The 22,673-nt window shown below is 35.9% G+C and overlaps 2 protein-coding genes across 17 annotated transcripts in view; one reads left to right on the top strand and one right to left on the bottom strand.

Annotated features, from left to right (window-relative positions):
* The window catches only part of LOC139777305 (galectin-7), a 275,279-nt gene that overhangs the window by 237,084 nt on the left and 15,522 nt on the right, over positions 1-22,673 (bottom strand). Inside the window, exons 1-4 of one of the 15 annotated variants that reach the window (XR_011719318.1) lie at positions 3,166-4,348; positions 2,476-3,039; positions 2,317-2,393; positions 416-1,510 (exon numbers count right to left, since the gene is read on the bottom strand). The exons of 8 other annotated variants lie outside the window; for them this stretch is intronic. Coding sequence is in view for 1 of the 7 variants with exons in the window: in XM_071714643.1 (XP_071570744.1) it covers positions 17,853-17,863; positions 22,380-22,521 (153 nt within the window). In the remaining 6 variants the exon portion in view is untranslated. Of the gene's footprint in view, positions 1-415; positions 1,511-1,734; positions 2,394-2,475; positions 3,055-3,165; positions 4,349-17,245; positions 17,864-22,379; positions 22,522-22,673 lie in introns of those variants that run through there. 6 more of the 15 variants (XR_011719316.1, XR_011719315.1, XR_011719317.1 and 3 more) reach the window with 6 other exon arrangements.
* LOC139777304 (mitogen-activated protein kinase kinase kinase 5-like) lies at positions 13,069-20,514 on the top strand. 2 transcript variants are annotated; one of them, XM_071714638.1, is made up of 9 exons: positions 13,069-13,244; positions 14,749-14,814; positions 15,139-15,285; positions 15,864-15,986; positions 17,051-17,218; positions 17,277-17,429; positions 17,506-17,672; positions 17,763-17,857; positions 17,943-18,211. In XM_071714638.1, exons 4-8 carry the CDS (start codon positions 15,899-15,901, stop codon positions 17,829-17,831), a joined length of 645 nt encoding a protein of 214 aa, XP_071570739.1. In that variant the 5' UTR covers positions 13,069-13,244; positions 14,749-14,814; positions 15,139-15,285; positions 15,864-15,898; the 3' UTR covers positions 17,832-17,857; positions 17,943-18,211. The 2 variants fall into 2 exon arrangements, with proteins under 2 accessions (XP_071570739.1, XP_071570738.1); XM_071714637.1 differs by lacking the exons at positions 13,069-13,244; positions 14,749-14,814; positions 15,139-15,285; ... (1 more) ...; positions 17,051-17,218; positions 17,277-17,429 and adding exons at positions 18,279-18,469; positions 18,575-20,514 and having other exon boundaries at positions 17,626-17,672; positions 17,943-18,091.

A 22,673-nucleotide genomic window follows, 5' to 3' on the forward strand; every position in this document is an offset into this window, starting at 1 on the left:
TTAGCTTTAAAGCACAAGATTCGTTGCCCTAATTTAATCAATCAAGTGCTTAATTCATTTGAAGTCTATAGTATTCCAGCACAGAGTTTATGATGTTATTAATTGCTTTTAGTGCAATCAATTTAAATTTGTATCACTCGAGAAAGAGAAAACGCTATTGCAAATTTGTATGATCCTAAACAGAAAAAATAATGAATAGTAGTTAATTAGTAGTAGTTAATTTAACTATAATGTGATTATTATTATTATTATTATCATTATCAGAATAATAAATATTTTTATTATTAAACACAATAATGATTCCCACACCTCCGTCTTTTAATAAATATTTAAAACTATATTCTTTTATTGTAATAATAATAATAATAATTATTATTATTATTATTATTATTATTATTATTATCAGAATAATGAATTTTATTATATTTTTTATCCAAAAAAGCTGTTTCATATTTAATCTGTATACATAGATATACACACTGTTGATAATATAACCTAGGTAGCACATACACGTTTCAGAAATGTTTTATGAGCGTTTTTCCGAAACGTTTTATAACCGATTTCTAGAAACGTTTCTCATGAGTAAAAATGTCCATTCGAAAAACGTTCGATGGAACGTTTCTTTTCCGATAAAATAACGTTTAAAAAACTATTATAGAAACGTTTTATTTTAATGATAAAGACATTTTAGATAAAGACATTTAAAATTCCTACTTTTCACGTCTTTTGAATGTGTTTATGACGTCTTTGAGATATGCGTGAGAATGTTCTAGAAGCTTTATGCATGATACCATCTATGACGTTTATTCTTTTTTGAAGAATTTCCTGAACAGCACGGGGATTCTCTAACTCCTTAAGGGTCGACAGGAGTCATTTATTCCTAGAATCGTAAAATCCGTATTACGGCCAAAATAATGAGAAAATCGCACTTTAACTATGATATTCGTAATCAGCAGCATCGCCTTCAAGCTGCTACAGAGCGATTTTTTGGAAAAATGGTCAAAATGAAATTTTTGATACCGAAATTGTCGTTAAGGAGTTAGAGAATCCCTGTGCTGGTGCACATTCGTGCAATAAGTTAAAGTGAAACAAAATATATTTGTCTCACTCTAACTTAATTGCATTACTGATGTGCACCAGTTCAGGAAGTTCTTCAAAACGGAACACACGTATAAATGTTCTTCCAATTGCCACGTTCAGCAAAACGTTTATTTTGCAACTGTTGGAAGTTTTCTAAGCTCAGATTTGTCCGATGAGAAATAGATTAAGACCGGTAGGACAAAATTAATTTAAGGGGGGAGACTCGTATTTTTGACCCTTTTTTTGATAATTTTTTATAAAGAACTGAGAGTATTTATTAAATCCTAATAAAATACATGATAATGTTGACGATCAAATGTACAAGAAAAAATTTTTTTATAGTAGAAAAAATACAAAATGGCGGCGCTGCAGCTGCTCGAAGTTGTCGTCTAGATTTTGCGCGGGAGAATGCCCAGGTCCTTGTAATGAACTGAAATTATCGAACCAAAATTTTTTCGTTAAATTATGAATCTCCGATGCGCATAAACCTAAATTTAGCAAAAAAAAAAAATTGAAAAATAGAGGACGTTTTAAAAAAATTTCACGATTTTTAATTAAGTGAGTGAAAAAACGGCCAAAATCTAATTATAATTAATTCACATAGAAAATCCAATTCCTAAAAACTCTAAATAGTATCAATCAAATAAAACTCACGTGAAAAATGTACAAGTTTTATTTTAGCAGAAATCGAATTGAATAGGAATCAGCTCTAAACAGCTCTGAATCGTTTGGCATTAAGTTTAGTGCTCGGTTTGCTCGAAGATCACGTGACTCAAACTCGACATCTGCTCGCTCGCATCTCAGATTTGCATTGCCGAACGCAGTAATTGAAGTGCACAAAATTGTAATTGTCACTGGATTTTATTACAAACGTACGAAATAATTACTGAATAAAAAGTCAATTGTAGTATGTACATTAGTTAGTTTCTTCCTCATTTTCGTTTTGTATGTCCTCATCGCTGTCGGAATCGCTCTCTGCCGGAATTTGATACAAATTGAAACAACCAGTCTCAACACAATTCAGACAGAGATCAGAACATTTAAGTCCGGCTCTTTTACACCCACAAGATGCTGTGCAATTTGTTTTGCAACTGCAAGCAACTAATTTCAGGAGCTCTTGTGGGGCAGGAGGTTCGGTCATTGTGACGGGTTGAAGATATCCATCAATCGATTGCCAGCCCCAACATTGAGGATTCATAGTATTGTCCAACCACGCCTGAACTTGACAATACGTACGGAATGAATGTTGAGCAGCAGCATTACATGTGGGTGGCAATCCAGCCAAGCGAGAAGTTTTTCTTAATGCCGTTCGTCTGTACACATGATATCGTAGAGCATTTAAATTTTGTGTGGCCGGATTTTTTGAACCGTACAGATGTAAAAATAATAACTCGCCTGCTTCTTGAACATCCATGACAGTTGAATTTGCGGACATGAAAACGTCGGTAACCGATTTCAATTTTTCATTTTGTAACAAACTAAGAACTTTTAATTTTCCTTTTTGGAAAATAGCCGACGTCGTCTCCCTTATGGAAATGTGCCCTTCATTGCCATTAAATAATGCCATTGAATTTCCATTGTTCCAGACGCAATGGAAATGAAGGCATTTTTGCCAAAGATAAAAAGTTCCACACAAAATCCCATTGGTATTGCCATTGGTTTTGCCGTTGGTATTGCCATTGGTATTGCCATTGGTATTGCCATTAGTATTGCCATTGGTATTAACACTGGCAATACCAATGGGATTTTGTGTGGAAATTTTTATCTTTGGCAAAAATGCCTTCATTTCCATTGCGTCTGGAACAATGGGAATTCAATGGCATTTTAATAAATGGTACTATTTTGTCTTTAATATAAATGCCATCATTTCCCATTGCCTTTGGTTCAACGGACAGTCTAACCTTTATAGACCACTAAGTGTCTTTTTGTAGGTTATGTGGCACTTAACTCAAAAAATACCTGAAAGAGTTGTAGCTACGTTCTTAGTTAGGTTAATGTTTATAGCATTCGATTACAAAAATACTTTTCCTAAAAGCTAATCGCAAATAAATGCAAAAGTCATGGAAATTCAACTCAAAAACTTACTTTTTGTCGTAATAATCTTTCACCTCTCACTACGGCAACGTTTTGACGATGAATGTCAAATGTCTATGGATTAAAATGTGAAAGACAATAAATGCCATACAATATATTGTCTGACGCATATTATTTACCATTGACGAATTTCCATTACAATTCACACTGAACAACATTGGCTGAAGGTAGAAAAATGCCATACAAATTTTATCCTTCATGAGTCATTGGCAGTTTCCATTACGCCTGTATGGAAAAGGTTGTCATTCGAATCTTGCCATTGCGTTTCCATTCATCTTATTGCCACTCAATATTTTCCATTAACTTTTCCATATAATTCGCATTGCAAGTTCCATACACAAGTTTTAACCTTCATAAGCCATTAGCAGTTTCCATTACGCCTGTATGGAAAAGGTTGTCATTCGAATCTTGCCATTGCGTTTCCATTCGTCTTATTGCCACTCAAGATTTTCCATTAACTTTTCCATATAATTCGCATTGCAAGTTCCATACACAAGTTTTAACCTTCATAAGCCATTAGCAGTTTCCATTACGCCTGTATGGAAAAAGTTGTCATTCGAATCTTGCCATTGCGTTTCCATTCATTTTATTGCCACTCAAGATTTTCCATTAACTTTTCCATATAATTCGCATTGCAACTGTAAGGCAACCATACATTCCCACTGACCGCCATTGAGCACTCAAGGGCACATTTTGATAAGGGCTACCAGCCCGACTACCTGCTCGCCCCATGCTATCCGACGCCAGGCCATTTCTTGTGTACTATTCGTCCTAAAAATATCGCAGCGGTACTGAATGACACCTAAATGTATGCAGAATGACTTCCAATATTTGAAAAAATTTTAAAAATTTGTTAAGTACATTATTTTTAACTTTGCAAATGCTCCAAAATTTCACTTTTCTGCAAATTCAAAATCACAAGCATTTTCAATTGTCCGTTTCATAATACTACTTATTACAAATCGAATATCAAAGTATCAGTTTTGTAGGAAATTTTATCAGTTTTAATTTTGATCTGATGAAATTTCTTCGTAAAATCAATAGAAAAGAAGATACATGCAAAAAAACTAAATACAAATGCCACTTTTACATAATTTCTTTTAAAAACACCACTTTTCGAGGGTTCTTTTTTTAAAAAAATCATACCTTTCGATGAACTTACAGTGCTGCATTACTTTCACACACATATAAACTACTAAAAATAGGTGAAATCCAATTTTTAAAAAATTATTACGCATATATTTTTTCAATATATTATTAATTTTGTATGAAATTGTATTTTTCCTGAAATTTTTAAACAGCTGTAACTTGTTAACAAATGATCGTACGAAGATGAACCAAACGCCGTTTTAAAGATATTTTAATTCTCTTCAAAAAATGTAGAGAGACATTTTGACCTACAGCTAACCGAAAGTGACTTTTTTTGACAAAATCCACAAAAAAAGACAATTTTTCATGTTTATTAGCATTATCACACTACGCATATATCCAAAATGAGTTTGCATATACATCAAAATTTTCGAAATTTAATTATCTTTCACTTTCATAAGATGTAATATTTGCGTTAAACTTACAGATGTTGAGATACAAGCGATTTTACCACTAAAAATCATACTCGAGGAGCGATAATAAATGTTTTAAAAAATTCATATCTCTGTCAATATTGATCGTATCGAAAAAAATAAAAATGGAAATTGTTCGTAATTAAATTGTCTACAACTTTTATTTGAACTATTTTTTTATTCGAGTCGCCATTTTCTAACTATCAATAAAAAATGCGCGACGCGCTCACGTGTTTTTCATTTGTCATGAAATACCTATTATTTCAAAAAAATCTAGATCGACTGCAATTGGTCGTACAAAATTTTTGTATAGACCTTTTTTGTGTGAAATTTCATTCTCTACAACTTTCACGTCTTCACTTTTTCCCCTAATTGCGATACTTTTTGAGTTATTGGCAAAAAACCAATTTTTGGGACTTTTTTTGCACCCCCATTTTTGCTACGACAATGGTACGGGGGTGGGCTTTTAGTATCTTCATTACAACCCCAAAAGACACACTTCCACGCTAGTTACAGCGCTCTTAGTATTATTTCCTTCAAAAATACCCATTTGACTGGGCTATTAAGTAAATAAGTGGATATATGTGCATGGATAAAATGATTTATTTTGTGCAATAATTAGTGCAATATAAATTTAAATGTTTTAAAAAAGGCTATTAAAGCTATTATGTATATAGATAAAGCAAATTATAATTTTGAAAGAAAAAATTTAACAAATAGGTATTTTTGTTAACTGTAGAAACGTAAAAAATGCGTTTCTTAAATCATGGTTTTAAAAACATTTTTGTTCAAACGTTTTTTAATGGTTCTTTACGGTTATGAAACTATATATACGTTCAAAAAACGTATATGAAACTAATATGTGCTACCTGGGAAATAATATGAAGGTGCATGAGACCTAAGGCATTTTTTATTTTTGTTTTTAATACAAAGATTTATTTAAATTACAAAAAAAGCGACTTTTCCCAAATAAAAATTACAATAAATATGTCATCCCCAAATGATTTCCAATCGATTCCATTCATAGTAAACATAAAATATAGTCGCTATCTGCTAACTTGACGCTCGATAAAATTTTGTTAATAACAGAAAAATATTATTACCCAAATGTTTAAACAATTTTCCTTAACTTTTCTAAATGATTCCCAAATTATATGAAAAAGAATAATTCAAAAATATTCAATTTGTCTGCTAACTCTACGGCGGTACAAAACAATATAGAATTTGTCCATTATAATAATAGAACATAGAAAGTTATTTCGTATGCAAAATAAATGTTTGAAATAATTGTTGAATATCCAACAATATCTGAGCATATCCGACCAGATAAAATTTGATCTGCTGAGATATAATTTGATCTGGTCAGATCTAATTCTTTTTTCCCAGGTAACAACAGTAATTTATTACAATAAAATAAAATCAAACGTATGTAGGGATGGAGTATGTTGACTCATATTAAGGCACGCTTAGCTTGACTTGCTGTTGCCGCGCACGTGAGACGTGTGTGAATATGTGATTTGCTAGGTACTTACAATGCTGATAGAAGCATTACATGTATATATTTATGGGGCATTCCCATGCCAAATCGACCTATAGGTTTGACCCTCGACCTCTCGGATTTGGTCGGTGATTTTTTATGTTATTTGTTCCAACTCTAAAATGCACTCAAAATTTTTTTCAGATTTTTTTAAATAAAATTGATTTAGTTATAATTTTTTAAACAGACATATTGATGGCCACAATTTAAAAATCTGAAAAAATTCTCAAAAATCTTGTATCAGATATCAAAATTTTTAAGCTTTGACCCAAAGTGGGCCGGCGTTCGCTTCTAATTTTTTGCGAGCTTTTTTCGAGTTTTTTTCAATATTTTTTTCGAAAAAAACGCGAAAAAAGCTTGAAAAAATTAGAAGTGAACGCCGGCCTACTTTGGGTCAAAGCTTAAAAATTTTGATATCTGACACAGGATTTTTGAGAATTTTTTCAGATTTTTAAATTGTGGCTATTAATATGTCGGTTTAAAAAATTATAACTTAATCAATTTTATAAAAAAAATCTAAAAAAAATTTTGAGTGCATTTTAGAGTTGGAACAATAACATAAAAAATCGCCGACCAAATCCGAGAGGTCGAGGGTCAAACCCAGGTCGATTTGGCATGGAATGCTCCATATATTTAATGTTTTTATATTGAAGAAAGCTACATCTAAAATAATTTACAATTTTTTTTTGCAACAGTATTTTGCTATTCGATCATTACAACTTTAAAAGATACAATCTTTATCAAGAAGTACATATCTGCTACCTGCTTTGTATTTCTATTACGTTTTCATTAATTTAACATGGACTTTTGTCGTGTAGCCAACTTACCCTACCATTGGGGCAAGCTGGCTACACCCTTATGAAAAAGTACACTCAACTTTGATGGTTAACATCCAAATTGAGAGTTAACACTCAAATTTGGGCGTAAGTTTAGTGTTTGTCATCAAAGTTAAGTGTCAACACTTAAATTTAGGTGTAGATTGAGTGTTGACCATTAAGGTTTAGGTAAATTGTGGGTTTAATCCTCAATGATGAGTGTTTATTGGGAGTTTATTCTCAATGATAAGTGTAGGTTGGGGATTAAGCCTCAATGTTTAGTGTAGGTTGGAGATTGATCCTCATCGTTGGATGTACAACGCCCGATCGTTTCACATTAGATGGCGCGACGCGCGAGTCGCTGTAGGGAGCAGCATATCTGCCTCCCTTCCGATTGGTCAGCCCCCTCTCCGGCGCTAGCAAGAGGGGTCGAGAGTTACGAGGTTGGCAGAACTGAGTTACGAAGACCGTTAGATTTGTATCGAGACTCGTGGCTATTGCGTGGCTCGCAATAAAGTATTATTCTATCTTCAATAATTAGAGTGTGTAATCATTCCTCGATTCCTCTCGTCATTACATCGGTAGTAGGCCGATACGCGGAGGTATCATAATCCTCCCGCGATACCAAATTCCTACATTGGTGACCCCGACTAAAAAACACGCAACGGTCGTGTACAAGTCGCTACCGGAAGCCCGAGTCAGAGATAAATCCTCGGTGGACCAGCCTTCCCCGAGGAACGGACGCAGAAATCGCGGATCGAATTACCCGCAGCAACAAGGTACATCCCTGTGCCCGCGTCCTTGGCTGTTACTTGCCCGCGCTGCGGCCAGCCAGCTTTACCGCGCCGAAAAAATATTCGGGCGGCCATTTTTGCCGCGTTTTTTTGCACGAGGCACGAGGCGGGTACGTGAGACCCCACCGGCGCCCGGGTGGCTACAGCGGTGTTACCGTCTTGCCACGACCATCCCCTGGTGTGCAACCGGTCCTTCTTTGCCGCCGCCGTTACCGCCTTACCACGATCATCTCCTGGCGTGCGACCGGCCCTTCTCCGCCGTCGCCTGATTCGCCGTAATTGCGTGAAGCCAACGACACCGGCGCCTTGGATTCCGTCGTCGTTGAGACATAAATGCGTGAAGCCAACGTCTCCGGCGCCTTGGGTCCCATCGTCACCGGGGCTTCGGATTCTACCCACCGTTACCAGACTACAGTAATTTAGAAATAAAATAGTAGTCCGTCGCGCGCTGTCGTTTATATTGTTTAACGCTCGTGTCGTATAACGCTCGTGTCGTATAATGCTTGTGTCGTATAACGCTCGTGTCGTAAACGCTCGTGTCGTTCATATCGTTTAACGCTCATGCTATTTATGCTGTTTATCGCTTTTGTTTTGCTAATAGCCTTCAATATTTTTAAAACTATGTCGGACGCGGCTCTTACAGCAGCCCAAGCCCGCGCGGAGGCAGCTGAAGCTCAGCTCGCGCAATTACGAGCTCAGCTGAACGCCCAGGGCCCTAACACAACTATCTCAGACGCGATCGATAATAATATCCAAATTCCGCGTATAGATAATTACAGGGTTCCCAAAATTCCTCCGTTTTCTCAAGTCGACCCAGCATTGTGGTTTATCCAGGCCGAAGTTTCCATGAGAAATGCACGGATCACTGTAGAGTCCACCAAAGCTGATACCGTCCTCGCTGCACTTGATGTCGAAGTATTAGGCTGCGTTAGGGACATAATTACTTTAGTCCCTCCCCCAGCGGATATCTACGAACAAGTTAAAGCTCGAATAATCTCGACATACGCGCCTTCAGACGAAACAAAATTGCGAAAACTTTTAAGAGGACAGGTCGGGACCGACGGAAAACCTTCATTAATTCTCAGTCGATTGCGCGGTCTTAATGACGGGAACATAGATGATAATGTAATAAAATCAATTTTTTTAGACCATTTACCATGCGAACACCGCGCGATCCTAGTAGCCACGGGAGTTACCGACCTCAACCGTATAGCCGAGGCCGCCGACCGAATGGCTGAGAGCGCTCTCGGAAACGAGTCTTACGCGTCCGCCGTGTCTAAGGGGAATACACCCCCTCCCGCAAAGACCGAGATTCAGCAACTTATCGCCAATATGGCCGCATTAATTAATAGGATCGAAAAGTTGGAAGGGACACAAAATTCGCGTTCGCGATCCAATTCCCGCAGGCGCAGAGCTTCAACCTCGCCAAGTAAGGCGATTACACCCGCGCTCTGTCCGGCTCATACCAAATACCCTGATAATCCGACCTCGTGTCGAACGTGGTGCTCAAAATATGAGGCTTGGAAAAGTCAAAAAAACTAAGCTCGCCTCCCCGTTCGGAGACGGTCGGCAAGGGCCATCAAACTTTTAACCGTCTCCATGTCCGTGATCGTATCAGCGGCCAAATGTTTCTTGTCGATACAGGCGCGGATATTTCCCTGGTACCCGCCGTTAATGGGATCAAAGGAAAACCCTCCGAATTAAAGCTCTTTGCGGCAAACGATACGCGCATCGACACGTTTGGGGAATCGCTACGCGAACTTGACCTCGGTTTAAGACGGCCAATTCGATGGAATTTTTGCATCGCCGCAGTCCCGTACCCCATCATTGGCGCTGACCTACTATCGCACTACGGGTTAATAGTGGATTTAAAGCGACGACGTCTTACAGATTCCACTACTAAATTATATACCCTCGCGATTAAAAAACCGGCTCCGGTACATTCGATTAACACGATAAATCCTTCCTCTGAATTTTCCAAAATACTCGCGGATTTTCCACAAATAACAGGAGCCCTTCCCCTCGCCCCGCCGTCCAAATGTGACGTGTTTCATCATATTATCACCACCGGTCCTCCAGTCGCCGAGCGTGCCAGGCGCCTTCCTCCTGATAAACTTAAGGCCGCAAAGGCCGAGATCAGAGCTCTAGTCGAAGCGGGCATTTGCCGCCCCTCTAGCAGTCCATGGGCCAGTCCCATTCATTTAGTCCGTAAAAAAGACGGCACCTGGCGGGTGTGCGGCGATTATCGCGGTGTAAATGCAATCACGCGACCTGATAGATACCCCACCCCCCACCTGCATGACTGCTCCGTCAATTTACACGGTAAAACGATTTTTTCATCCCTTGACTTACATAAAGCATATAATCAAATTCCAATGGCCCCCGAGGACATTGAGAAAACAGCTATCATAACTCCTTTCGGGTTATTCGAATACTTATTTATGACCTTCGGCCTTCGTAATGCCGGTCAATCCTTCCAACGTTATATAAATCGCGCCTTAGGCGATCTAGATTTTGTTTTCATTTATATGGATGATATCCTAATCGCTTCCTCTTCTCCAGAGGAGCACGCTAAACATTTACGCATTGTATTCCAGAGGCTTAAAGAGTTTCACCTCCGCCTTAATGTTGAAAAATGCGTGTTCGGTGTACAAGAACTAAAGTTTCTCGGGTATATAATAAATGGTAAAGGAATCAGCCCCATCCCAGAAAAAGTTGAGGCGATTACCAAATTTCCGAAACCCAAAACCATCGCCGATCTACGCCATTTTCTCGGCATGATAAATTTTTACCGTCGCAACATCCCTCGCGCGGCAGAAGCACAAGCACCACTAAACTCATTACTAGTCGACTCGCGTAAAAATGATAAGCGCGTAATCGTATGGTCCGACGAATTAAGCGAAGCGTTTGAAAAGACCAAAAATGGCCTTGCTAACGCCACAATGCTGGTGCACCCCCATATTGGCGCGGAACTCCGTATCGTCGCGGATGCCTCTGATTTCGCCATGGGGGCAGTTCTTGAACAGAAAAAAACGGGATACTTGGGAGCCCCTAGCATTTTTTTCGCATAAATTCTCCCCCGCGCAAACTCGGTATAGCGCTTATGACCGCGAACTCACGGCAATCTTTGAAGCCGTTAAATACTTTCGTTATTTCGTAGAAGGACGCGAGTTCAAAATTATAACCGATCATAAACCACTCATGTACGTGTTTATGCAACGATCTGACAAGGCATCTCCGCGACAGCAACGCCAATTGTCATATATCGCGCAGTTCACAACGCATATCGAACATGTCGCTGGTTCACAAAATGTTGTCGCAAATTCGCTTTCGCGGATCGATTCCTTACGTTTACCGGTAGAATTCAATCTTATCGAGCTTGCCGAACTGCAAAAGGACGACGAGCAACTTATGTTGATCGCTAACGCCCCCGATCACCCGTTGAAATTGAAGAAAATTCAGTGGGGCCCAGATCACACAACTGTATATTGCGAAATCTCGGGCGAAGCTATTCGGCCATATGTCCCCGATAGTCTCCGCGTTAAAGTATTTCAAATGTTTCACAACCCAGCCCATCCTAGTGGCAAAATTACGGATCGCACTATCCGACAGCGTTATGTCTGGCCTGACATGCACCGCGATATCGCTAAATGGTGTAAAAACTGTATCGAATGTCAACAAGCGAAAATCTCTCGTCACGTAAAACTAATTCCTGAGCACTTTACTGCTCCCGACGGGCGATTTGATCAGGTGCACATTGACATCATCGGCCCATTGCCTCCTTCTGAGGGTTACTCTTATTGTCTCACTATGATCGACAGATTTTCGCGTTGGGCCGAGGCAATTCCCCTTAAAGATATCTCCGCGCAAACCGTTGCTAGAGCATTTTATGACACGTGGATTTCCCATTACGGAACCCCCCGATTACTAACTACGGATCAGGGAGCCCAATTCGAATCCCGCCTATTCGAGGCGTTACTCTCATTAATCGGTTGCGAACGAATTCGCACAACCGCCTACCACCCGGCGTCAAACGGCATGATTGAACGTTGGCACCGGGTGCTTAAAGCCGCAATTATGTGTCATGCCGATGCGTGCTGGACGCGCACCTTGTCCACCGTTCTATTAGGACTTCGGTCACACGTCCGTGCCGACACTAATGCGTCACCCGCCGAATTCATGTTCGGGACAACTTTGCGACTTCCCGGGGAATTCTTTCTCCCTGACGATTATACGTCAAACCCTAATTATTTTCTCGAAGAATTCCGCGAATATATGCGCCAGGTCCGACCGGTTCCCGTCGCGCACAAACATAAAAAACGCGCCTTTTACTTTAAAGATTTATATAATTGTACTCATGTATTTTTACGCAATATGGCTAAAAGGGCGTTAGAGCGCCCGTATACTGGTCCGCACAAAGTAGTGCAGCGCATCTCGGAGCGTGTATTCAATATTGATATCAACGGAAACACAAAAAGCGTGTCCGTCGATTTATTAAAACCGGCATATTTTGTTCCTGACGACCCCGCCGACCCCCCAACAACCTCCGAGAACATACTCAACCAGAATGTAAATCCGAACCCAGCGCTTAAGACCTACTCGCGTAAGACTGTCACGTTTGCGCCGTCAACTAAACCAAAGTAATTTAATTGTAAGACCGAAAAAGTGATATTATTAGATATAAGCCGGCTCAAATTACGCTCAAGCGTATAATATATTTTAAGTTAAGGTATTGTTAACCTCGTACAATAGCACCTGGCCAAACGCATAAGCTGCTTAGTGCAATATTACTTATTATTTATTTCGTTAACACTCGGGGGGGAGTGTGTAGGGAGCAGCATATCTGCCTCCCTTCCGATTGGTCAGCCCCCTCTCCGGCGCTAGCAAGAGGGGTCGAGAGTTACGAGGTTGGCAGAACTGAGTTACGAAGACCGTTAGATTTGTATCGAGACTCGTGGCTATTGCGTGGCTCGCAATAAAGTATTATTCTATCTTCAATAATTAGAGTGTGTAATCATTCCTCGATTCCTCTCGTCATTACATCGGTAGTAGGCCGATACGCGGAGGTATCATAATCCTCCCGCGATACCAAATTCCTACATCGCTACTCTCAAAGAGCCTCGTTAGGTGTCATGGCCGCACTTGCTTGCGTTTCTTCGAACGTGTCAAGTCCGTTACCTCTTTCTTGACGGATTGATCGTTGCGGCGCGTGTTCTGGAGACCAACCGAGCGAGAGTCGGATTACCAGGGAGAGCTCACCGCCAGGAAAGGGAGAGCTGCGGCAGCTAGCGTCCGAGAGGGAGGATCGAGGCGAGGAGTCCGATTCAGCGAGCGGAGATCTTAAGGGCATCCTATAGTGGCAGTAGTTACCGACATTTTTTCATTTTAAGAAATCTTTGAATTGGCTTTACAGAATTGCAAGTTTTTGGTCTAGAATTAAAGTACGCACAAAAATCTACATCGTGACACACGATTTCATATCGGGAACGAAAAAAAATTAAAAATTTTACTAATTTGGGCACATACAGCTGCCATCTGACGACAATAACAAAATTACTGCAGTTTATATATATATACCCAATCGGCATGTAATATTTCAGAAACATTTCTGCAAAATTCCATTTGAAATATTACACCTTTTATCAATATTTTAGAAATATTTCACGACCGTTTCTGCAACATTTCTGCAATGTTTCAATCGGCACAATTATTTCAAATGCAACTTTGCTGAAAGATTTCGGCAATATTTCGGTAATATTATTGAAATATTTCTGAAATATATCTACGAAATATTGCAGAAACACTTCAGAAATATTTCAAATACATTTTACACTGAGAAAAATGTTTTGTATTAGCAAACAAAATTTTGTTACTGACGCAAAAACTATTTGTTGATATGTGAAAAATGAAATATTTTGTTACCGGAACAAAAAAAATATATTAAGCCATGTGCGTATAGCCGCCGCGCGTTTGTCCGAAGTCCGGTCTCTCAGCCGGTCACCCATCCAAGTAGTATACCGGCACCTTGTTGCTTGACATCGATGATTGAACAGGGTAGTGGTGATCCTTTGATTCTGACGCTTCTTTCTTTCTTATACTTGCTTATTTTGATGAGCATAAAACTATCGCATAACAATATTAACAATACAGATATACGAATAAATCTTTTTTGCCAGTCAACGTCGAATATTATTTTATATTAAATATTATTAAATATTTTATATTAAAAATGCCATATGACAAAATTTGGAATATCAGAAAATTCTTAATAAAAGAGAAAAAATGCAATAAAATGCAATAATTATATAATAATAAATTTAATTTTATATAAGTTCTAAAGTCTGTCAGCAACTTTTCGGAAATATTACAGTTGCAATGTTGTATGTGAAACATTCAAAAATATAACACGTGCAATGTAAATGTAAATAATAATTTTATCATGTATCAGAAATGTTTCTAAACCATTACATCTGCAATATTTCTTCTGCAATATTGTAGAAATTCACTGCCTGCAATTCAATTTTTCATTACCTACGCAATCTTTCAGAAATTTTTCAGAAATATTTTAAATGCAATGTTGCGTTTGATATGTTATAGAAATATTATTCGTGCAATGCAAACGTAATATTACTTTTATAATGTTTCAGAAATATTTCTGAAATATTGCATTTGCTACATTTTTTTGCAATATTACAGAAACTTACAAATATTGTAAACAACTTTCTGAAAGATTTCAGAAATATTGTTAATGCAATATTATAAAAAACATGATGCAGGTACATTTCTGAAATATTTCCGATGCATAGTTACAAATGAAATGTTAACGAAATATTTCTGCACCATTTCCGAATATTTCAATATTTCAGCAACATAACATGCCGAGTGGGTAATGACACCCAGGCGACGTAGGGACAACATGTAGGAACAACCCAGTAAGCAAAAAATCATTATTACAATGTTATTGCAACGATATTCTTGAACTTGTAATGTTGTTAAATATGTAGTTCTTAATGTTGTATAGAACATCATTATGAATATACTTTGACCACGATTCCGAAATTTCAGTAATGTTGAAATGGGAGTGCCATAACGTTGCAAATAACATTGCGCTAAGGTTTTTCTATCATTCCTGTAATGTTTTTGATATAAAAATTTAAACGTACTATCAACTTTATTACAATATTATATTAAGATTACCGTAATATTAATTCTAACATTTATTTAAAGTTATTATTGATATTTTGTTTTCATTTCAGGCAATCCCTTATAGAAAAATACACTCAACCCATAGAAAAACCCTTAAAGTTGGGTGTGATTTCGGACCGCCAATAGAACGTTAACCATCATTTAAATGGAATAAGATTTTTGTGCTCATCCCCTTCAGCTGACAAACCTTTCTGAAAGTGAGCACCACTATACTTACAAGAGTAAAGTTCTTACTAATATAATGATTTGTTTCCAGCATATTGATTATAAGCTGAAAATGTTTTATGAGCTTGTGGAATATGTACAATAAAATTTTACTGCTGACTCTTTTTTTATGAAAAAAATTATGAAAAAACCTAAATAACATTAATTTTTTTACGAAAATGTTAAAACATTATTATTTTATAATTTTATTTTGTAATTTTTATTTTATAATTTTTTCTAATCTGGTTATTCCTATACATACAATATATGTAAGATTAATGCTAATTTGATGTTGATTTTGCTATAAAGACAAAAACAATAGTTTACAAAATTAAATTACTTGAAATTGTTTTGGTTAATGTATTAATTAAATTGTTTAATAAGACTTCAGAAAGTTTTTTAAAATTAGTATTTTTTGCATAAATATTGGTATATGTAAAATTGTTAGCAAAACGTAGGATAGTTATCAGTAGGGGAGAGTTGGCAATTACCGCGCGGTTGACAATTCCGCGTCATTGTTTATCTCAATAACTATTTGTATTACGCGCCTACAATGATGTTAATATTATAGAGTAACACGAAATACTCCACCCGCATGCGCCGTCAATGCGTTCCGGCCGTCCATGTAAACACAGTGCGCTCTGGAAGCTTCTCTGCTTGCTCGTTGCAATTTTGCTGGTAGTTTCGATAAGAGGTGAGTAATATAATATTTACATTAGAGAAATAAATTTGACGGATTTGATAGGCTAAAACACTATAAAATTAGGTTGCAAAGTGATTTTAGAAACACGCGTTTCTTTCCTATATATTTTAAGGTTGTAAAGTGAAATGATTGAGTTTGATAATTTCGCGCCCAAGGTATAATACTCATAGGTATAACGATAATTGTGTGTTAAGAGTTACCAAGACTGTTTAGATTACAATGTAAGGTGCTTACAGAAAAGATCGTTGCTTAAGTTTTGATTTGAATTTATAATAATCGTTATTTGTTAACGCATTCACTTATTTTTATATGTAGGTACCTACTAGACGATATTAATGCATAAATATAAAAAAAACATTTTGTTATTGTGTTCTACTTCATGTCACTGGCTGAAGCCAGAGTAATTTTTATAGGTACGGCTTTATTAAACTGGGCACGATTTTATCAGACCTGGTCACGATATTATCAGACCAGTTTGATAATACCGCGTTTTCTCATTTTTTGGAAAATTATTAATATTTCAGTTTGTGTTTAACTTTCAAGATTATTGCTATGATATATGGATAGCCAAATAAATGACCTATCTAAAACTGCACAGTTTGTTTTTTTGAAGCATTTCTGAGCTTAGATATACGCTTCGGTTCTTAGGGGCTCGGTAATTGCCAACTCTCCCCTAGAGTTCTATATAAGAGAGAAGCGACATTCATGTCCGAACTTCTGATTGGTAATCTGATTCGTATTCTGATTGGATATCCCCTCCTAAATTAGCAGCCATATTGAGACCGCAGCTGACCACGATGTTACGTACAGCTGACACTTATAGTTAGGTTAGATAAAATTCAAGAGGCCGAAAGAGAAAAAGGACTGGTTAGATTGGATGCTTTCCATTTACTGACACAAGTCGACACAAACGTCATTCTATCTTTCTTTGCATTCAGTGAGTAAAAAAAGATAGAACGACATTTGTGTCGACTTGTGTCAGTAAATGGAAAGCTATCTATCTATCTAAATGGAAAGCACCCATTATAATGTTAAAATAATTATTGTTACGCAAGTCAGGATTGCGGTGAAAGAAATTCGTGAACGAAACTTGGGCGATGTACAGCCTCTTCACGAAGAGATCAAATTACATAGTCAATTGCGGCACAGGAATATCGTTCAATATTTGGGCTCAGTAAGCGAGGATGGATATTTCAAAATCTTTATGGAGCAAGTTCCTGGAGGTAGGAAAGAAATAATAATAATAATAATAATAATAAAGACATTTATAAATATTCGTAGTTTCTCATAATTTCAGGGAGTTTATCAGACTTGCTAAGATCGAAAGGGGTCCTTTAAAAGAGAACGAATCGACCATCTCATATTATACTAAACAGATGTTGAAAGGTCTTAAATATCTCCATGATCAAAAAATAATTCATAGAGATATAAAAGGTACATAATTTGTAAGATGCGTGAATTTCACGTTTATTTGTTAAAGCAAATAATATCCTTACTTCCATTATTATAGGTGACAACGTATTGGTAAATACATACAGTGGAGTTGTAAAGATATCTGACTTCGGTATGTCCAAACGTTTGGCTGGCTTATGTCCGAGTACAGAAACATTTACTGGAACATTACAATACATGGCACCTGAAGTTATTGATAAAGGTCAACATGGTTATGGTGCGCCTGTGAGTTTAAATGTTTTGTTTTGAGATTTATAGGATAAAGACATATTTTCTTGTATCATCGCAATGACAATTATTCAAATTTTTCTTTAGGCGGATATTTGGTCTTTAGGTTGCACGATAGTTGAGATGGCCACTGGAAAGCCTCCTTCATTGAACTAGGTTCTTCACAAGCAGCTGTTTTCAAAGTAAATCTAAAATATTAAATACATAACATTTTAATTTAAAAACATTGAATTGCTAAACTTATCTGATGTATATATGCTTTTTTAGGGGGTATATATGGGATATTACAAAATACATCCTAAGATACCGTCAGAGTTATCTGAGAGAGCAAAAAGTTTTATATTGCGTTGTTTTGAGCTAAATTCTGATATAAGAGCAACCGCGGCAGAGCTACTGGAGGATCCATATTTTAATGAGTAAATAAACTTAAAGCATAGTACTATTGAGTAGTTTTATAAGTTTTTACAGTTGTATAGTAAAATATTTATTTATAATAGAAAAGACTGGTTAGATTATAATGTTAAAATAATTATTGTTGTAAATAGACGGTCATATATAACCCATAACCCATTTGATTTATATCGGTTCTCATCTTTCTTACAGTTTTAAATATTAATCAATGATAAATAAATATGGTAAGAAGGTGCGAAGTTTCTGGCTGCCCTGTTAGACAAGGTAAAGGGTTACGATTGTTTTATTTTCCGAAATGTGAAAAGCGACGTTTACTTTGGCAATCTTGGGTGAAGGTCAACCGACCTGGATGGAGCCCTAAAACGAATAGCTGCATATGTGAGGTAATTACCTAATTATCTTTATGTCACCATATGACATTCTACTGTGATTTGATTTTACGTTTTAAATAATGTAACATTTCTATTATTTTGTATATTTATTTTCAGTTGCACTTTGCTCCAACTTGTTACGAAAAGCGACAGGATGGGAAGAAAATACTGAAAAATACAGCCATACCCAGTTTGCAAAAAGAGTCATTAGAAAACATTGAAAACATTGCAGAGCATTTAAAGTCACTACCGGAAACATTTGAAACTTCGAAAACTAGAGTTGGTTTATCAGATATAACTAACTTTTTAGAAGCGAAGAAATCAAATTGTTCAACATCTGCTTCATCAGAGATATTGCCATCTCAAGTGTCTTTTATCACAGACTCTATAGCAGAAGAAAATACTGAAAATACGGAAACTGAAAATACTGAAAATTCACTTATGTGGTTTGCACATTTGTGCTCACAGTTTGAATCAATTAATAATATTTCTTCAAGTAATTCTAATTCTTTTTTAAATGAATCTATGCCAATAGAAATTACACAGTCGCTTTCATCCTGTCCAATTAACAATTCTTCTGTAGAAAATGACAAAAGTATAATACAGTCTAGCCCAACAGAAAATGTCAGTACTCAAACAAATATATTTGAATGTGATAATGTCAGCACTCAAACAAATACATTTCAATGTGATAATGTTTCTGTTTCTACTGATAATTCTGTAACAATCATTGAAGCATTAAAAAAAGAGATAGTTGAGAAAAATAAGAGAATTGAAACCTTTGAAAAGCAGCTTGATATTATCAAAAAAAGTACCGAGAAAGTTTATAAAATGTATTTTGACACTAAACGCAAGTATGCAGCTCATTACAAACAAGTAAAACGATTGACAGAAAATAAAAACAAGATTTATACTATTCTTCGCAAGAAGCTGTATCCAGATCAAATAGAAGCTTTAAGAAGAAAATCAAATAATGGATTGAAGTGGAGCTCAGTTACTATGAAAGATGCTCTTGTCTTTAAAATGAAATGAGGAACACAGGGTTATACTGATTTTGTTAAGCACCTTCCTATTTATCCTAGCGTTCGAACACTGCAGAGACAGTTATATCATTTAAAATTTAACAGTGGTATTCTACTTGAAGTGTTCGACATGCTAAAATCTGAAGTACCTGGCATGGTCACAGAAGAAAGAGAATGTGTGATGGTTCTTGATGAAATGGCAATAAAACCTGGTGAAGTATTTGATCCATCAATACAAAGAATGATTGGATTCTGCACTTTTCCTACACACTCAGGAATTGCAACAAAAGTTTTAGTCATTTTACTGGCAGGAATTACTCGTCGATGGAAGGTCACTGTTGCTTATTATTTTACCGGTTCGACAGATTCCGAATGCAAAGCACAAGACGTAAATGCTACAGGAAATGCACTGAAGAAAATCATCCTCAATTTAATTGAAAAAACAGAAAATATTGGTCTGCGTGTCAACGCAGTAATCAGCGATATGGGCAGTGACAACAAAGCCATGTGGAATGCATTCGGAGTTGGATGTACCAGAGAAAATGTAAAAACAAACATTATGCATCCTGTTAGACCAACGAACAAATTACATTTCATTCCCGATCCAGTACATCTGTTTAAGAATATTAAAAATATGTTAGAAAGTAATAAAACTATTCGTTTATCTGCAGATATCTGTGCCACTGAAAATTTATCTAATTCTTTAGTAGATATTCAACATATTGAAATATTATTTCATCATGAGAGCAAGTATAAAATGAAAATAGCTTACAGACTTAAAGATACTAATTTACACTGCAAAAATCAATATAACAAAATGAAAGTGTCTACCGCTAGTTCAGTTTTAAATAGAAGAACAGAAACAGCATTGAAAGTTTATGCTGATTATACAAATGATAATTCATTTAAAACTACAGCTTTTTTTATCAATCTTGTGGATCGTTGGTTTAACATAATGACAAATAGATCTCGTATCATGGCTCTTAGTAAATGTAATATTGAGGCATATAATAAAGCCATTGCTCATCTAAAGAAGACTCTGCAAGTGTTTCGTTCCATGTTAATAGAAAAAAAGGGACACTGGAAGCCAGTACAATCTGGAGTAATAATGGCAACAGAAAGCATTCTTGAGTTGCAAGAATATTTTTTAAATGAAAAGGGATTCAAATTTTTACTAACAGGTCGATTCACACACAAGATTGCCTCGAAAATTTATTTTCTCTCATACGATTTAAGCAACCTATTCCAAATCCTCTTCATGTTAAACAAAACTTGAAAGTTATTACAATTACTCAAGTTTGCTCATACTCGAAAATTACAAGTTATAATAATGATGTAAAAGAAGATAATTTTGAGCAAGTCAAGTTGGATTTTTTAAAATCATCAAAGGAAATAGCAGCAGCTAGAGAAAAAGCAGGAGAAGTGGATACTTTTATGGAAAGTGCTGCCATTTATGTTCCAGAATTACAAGATAATTGCATGAATCTTATTGATATTTGGGAATGGCCTATTATATACGACATCGCTGGAGCAGTTGTAATGTCTGTCAAAAAAACAATGAAAGTATGTGACACATGTTACAAATCCGTTCTGTGGCAGGATACAGGTTCTCATCCATTTTCAATTGTTGTGGATTTTCGAAGCTATGGAGACAGCAGCTTGTGCAGGGTATCAGATTCCTGTTTTAAAGCCATTATGAAAGCTGAAATTACATTTCAGGAACTGAGAGACGCGTTTGAAAAGGTAGAAAATATTAAGATTATTGATTTTATTGTTGAGAAGCTGTTATATGTTTGGGAAGGTACCAATATTCCACAATGCCACAATATTACAGCAAAGATTTTGACCAGGTTTTTCCGTATGCGATTTAGAATGTTTAATATTCAACGTAAAGAATATTTAGAGAAGGAAAATAAAAGCCGCACACATAGTAGTAAAACAATAGATATGCATATGATTGTTGACCGTCTTTAAAAGGTAAAGTCATTTCTTCTTAATGTGCCTTAATTCATGTAAAAAGTAGATATGTAGATTTATAAAGTACAATTTCAAAAGTACAAATTTTAACTCTTAATTGTGATTCTACATATTGTGATATTATGAAACTAAAAATGTTAAAAATGTTTTGTTTATCTGATATCTTTATCTTACATATAGTATATATTATCGTCCCGTTTGACTACGTTGCAATTAGACATAGCCAATCTCAATTACTTAATTAGATTATTGTTTAATTAAATTGCTTAATTAGTTATATTATATATAAAGACCTTTTCATAAAAAAAATATTTTTATTGTATATCTTATTAGATTTATTGAGAATCAACATACGATCTACATGTAAAATCAGATATGGCTATGGTCAACTGCAACATGGTCAATATGTATTTTAATTGTATTCTTAATATGTATTTTATTGTCAATATGTATTTTTATTTTATTCTTAGTTATAATAATCGAGGAATTTCTGCAGTTATGAAAATTAAAGTTTTTATTTTTTGCAAGGAGTATTTAAGAAAGAGGTATAAAATAAAAATGTACGCGATTAAAAGATATTGATAGATATCGCGATAAATATCGCGTACGCAACATATATATATTTTTTACAAATTTATAATTGTGATCCTCAATTGTGATTCTACTTGATTTAACTAAAGAGTGTTAAAAATACTATATAAAACTTCTTGTATATGATGCAATATTATCAATAAAAATCTCGATTTTCATTTAAAATCACAAATTTTTCTTCTTTTGTACTCTGGCATAATACTTTTTCCATCGTCGTCCGCTTGAACTTGTATCTTTCATAAATAGTCGCTTCATACACAACATCTTACTCTCCATTTGTTCAATAGCAGAAAGCATCATTATTAGTTTATTTAGGTTTGCATCATGCTCACGTTCCAGATGGATGATTTTTTGTGAGGCTTCATCATTTTGAGCTTTTAGTTGATCGATGAGCAATTTATTACTTGCAGTATCACAAGGAGTTTCGGAATTAGATTGATTTATAGAAATTTCTGAAGTCTCATCAATTGTGCACTGTAAGAAAAAATTGCTATATTTAAAAAACCATGCAGTAAAAGGCACTATTCAATACACATAAACGTACACAAATGAAATATAAAATAAGGTTTGTTTGCGTCGCATACTCCAATATACACCAGGAGCACTAGGATCACGGATAAAAGGTG

Source organism: Temnothorax nylanderi, unplaced genomic scaffold (assembly GCF_030848795.1).
Source record: "Temnothorax nylanderi isolate EJ_2023f unplaced genomic scaffold, tnyl_v1.0 TNYL_tig0144_pilon, whole genome shotgun sequence".
NCBI classification, from domain to species: domain Eukaryota; kingdom Metazoa; phylum Arthropoda; class Insecta; order Hymenoptera; family Formicidae; genus Temnothorax; species Temnothorax nylanderi.

Excerpts from the sequence above, each read along its gene's own strand:
- LOC139777304 (XM_071714637.1), top strand. The coding sequence starts at position 18,308 with ATGGTAAGAAGGTGCGAAGTTTCTGGCTGCCCTGTTAGACAAGGTAAA. Across the intron at positions 18,470-18,574 it reads CGAATAGCTGCATATGTGAG|TTGCACTTTGCTCCAACTTG; the intron begins GTAATTACCTAA and ends ATTTATTTTCAG.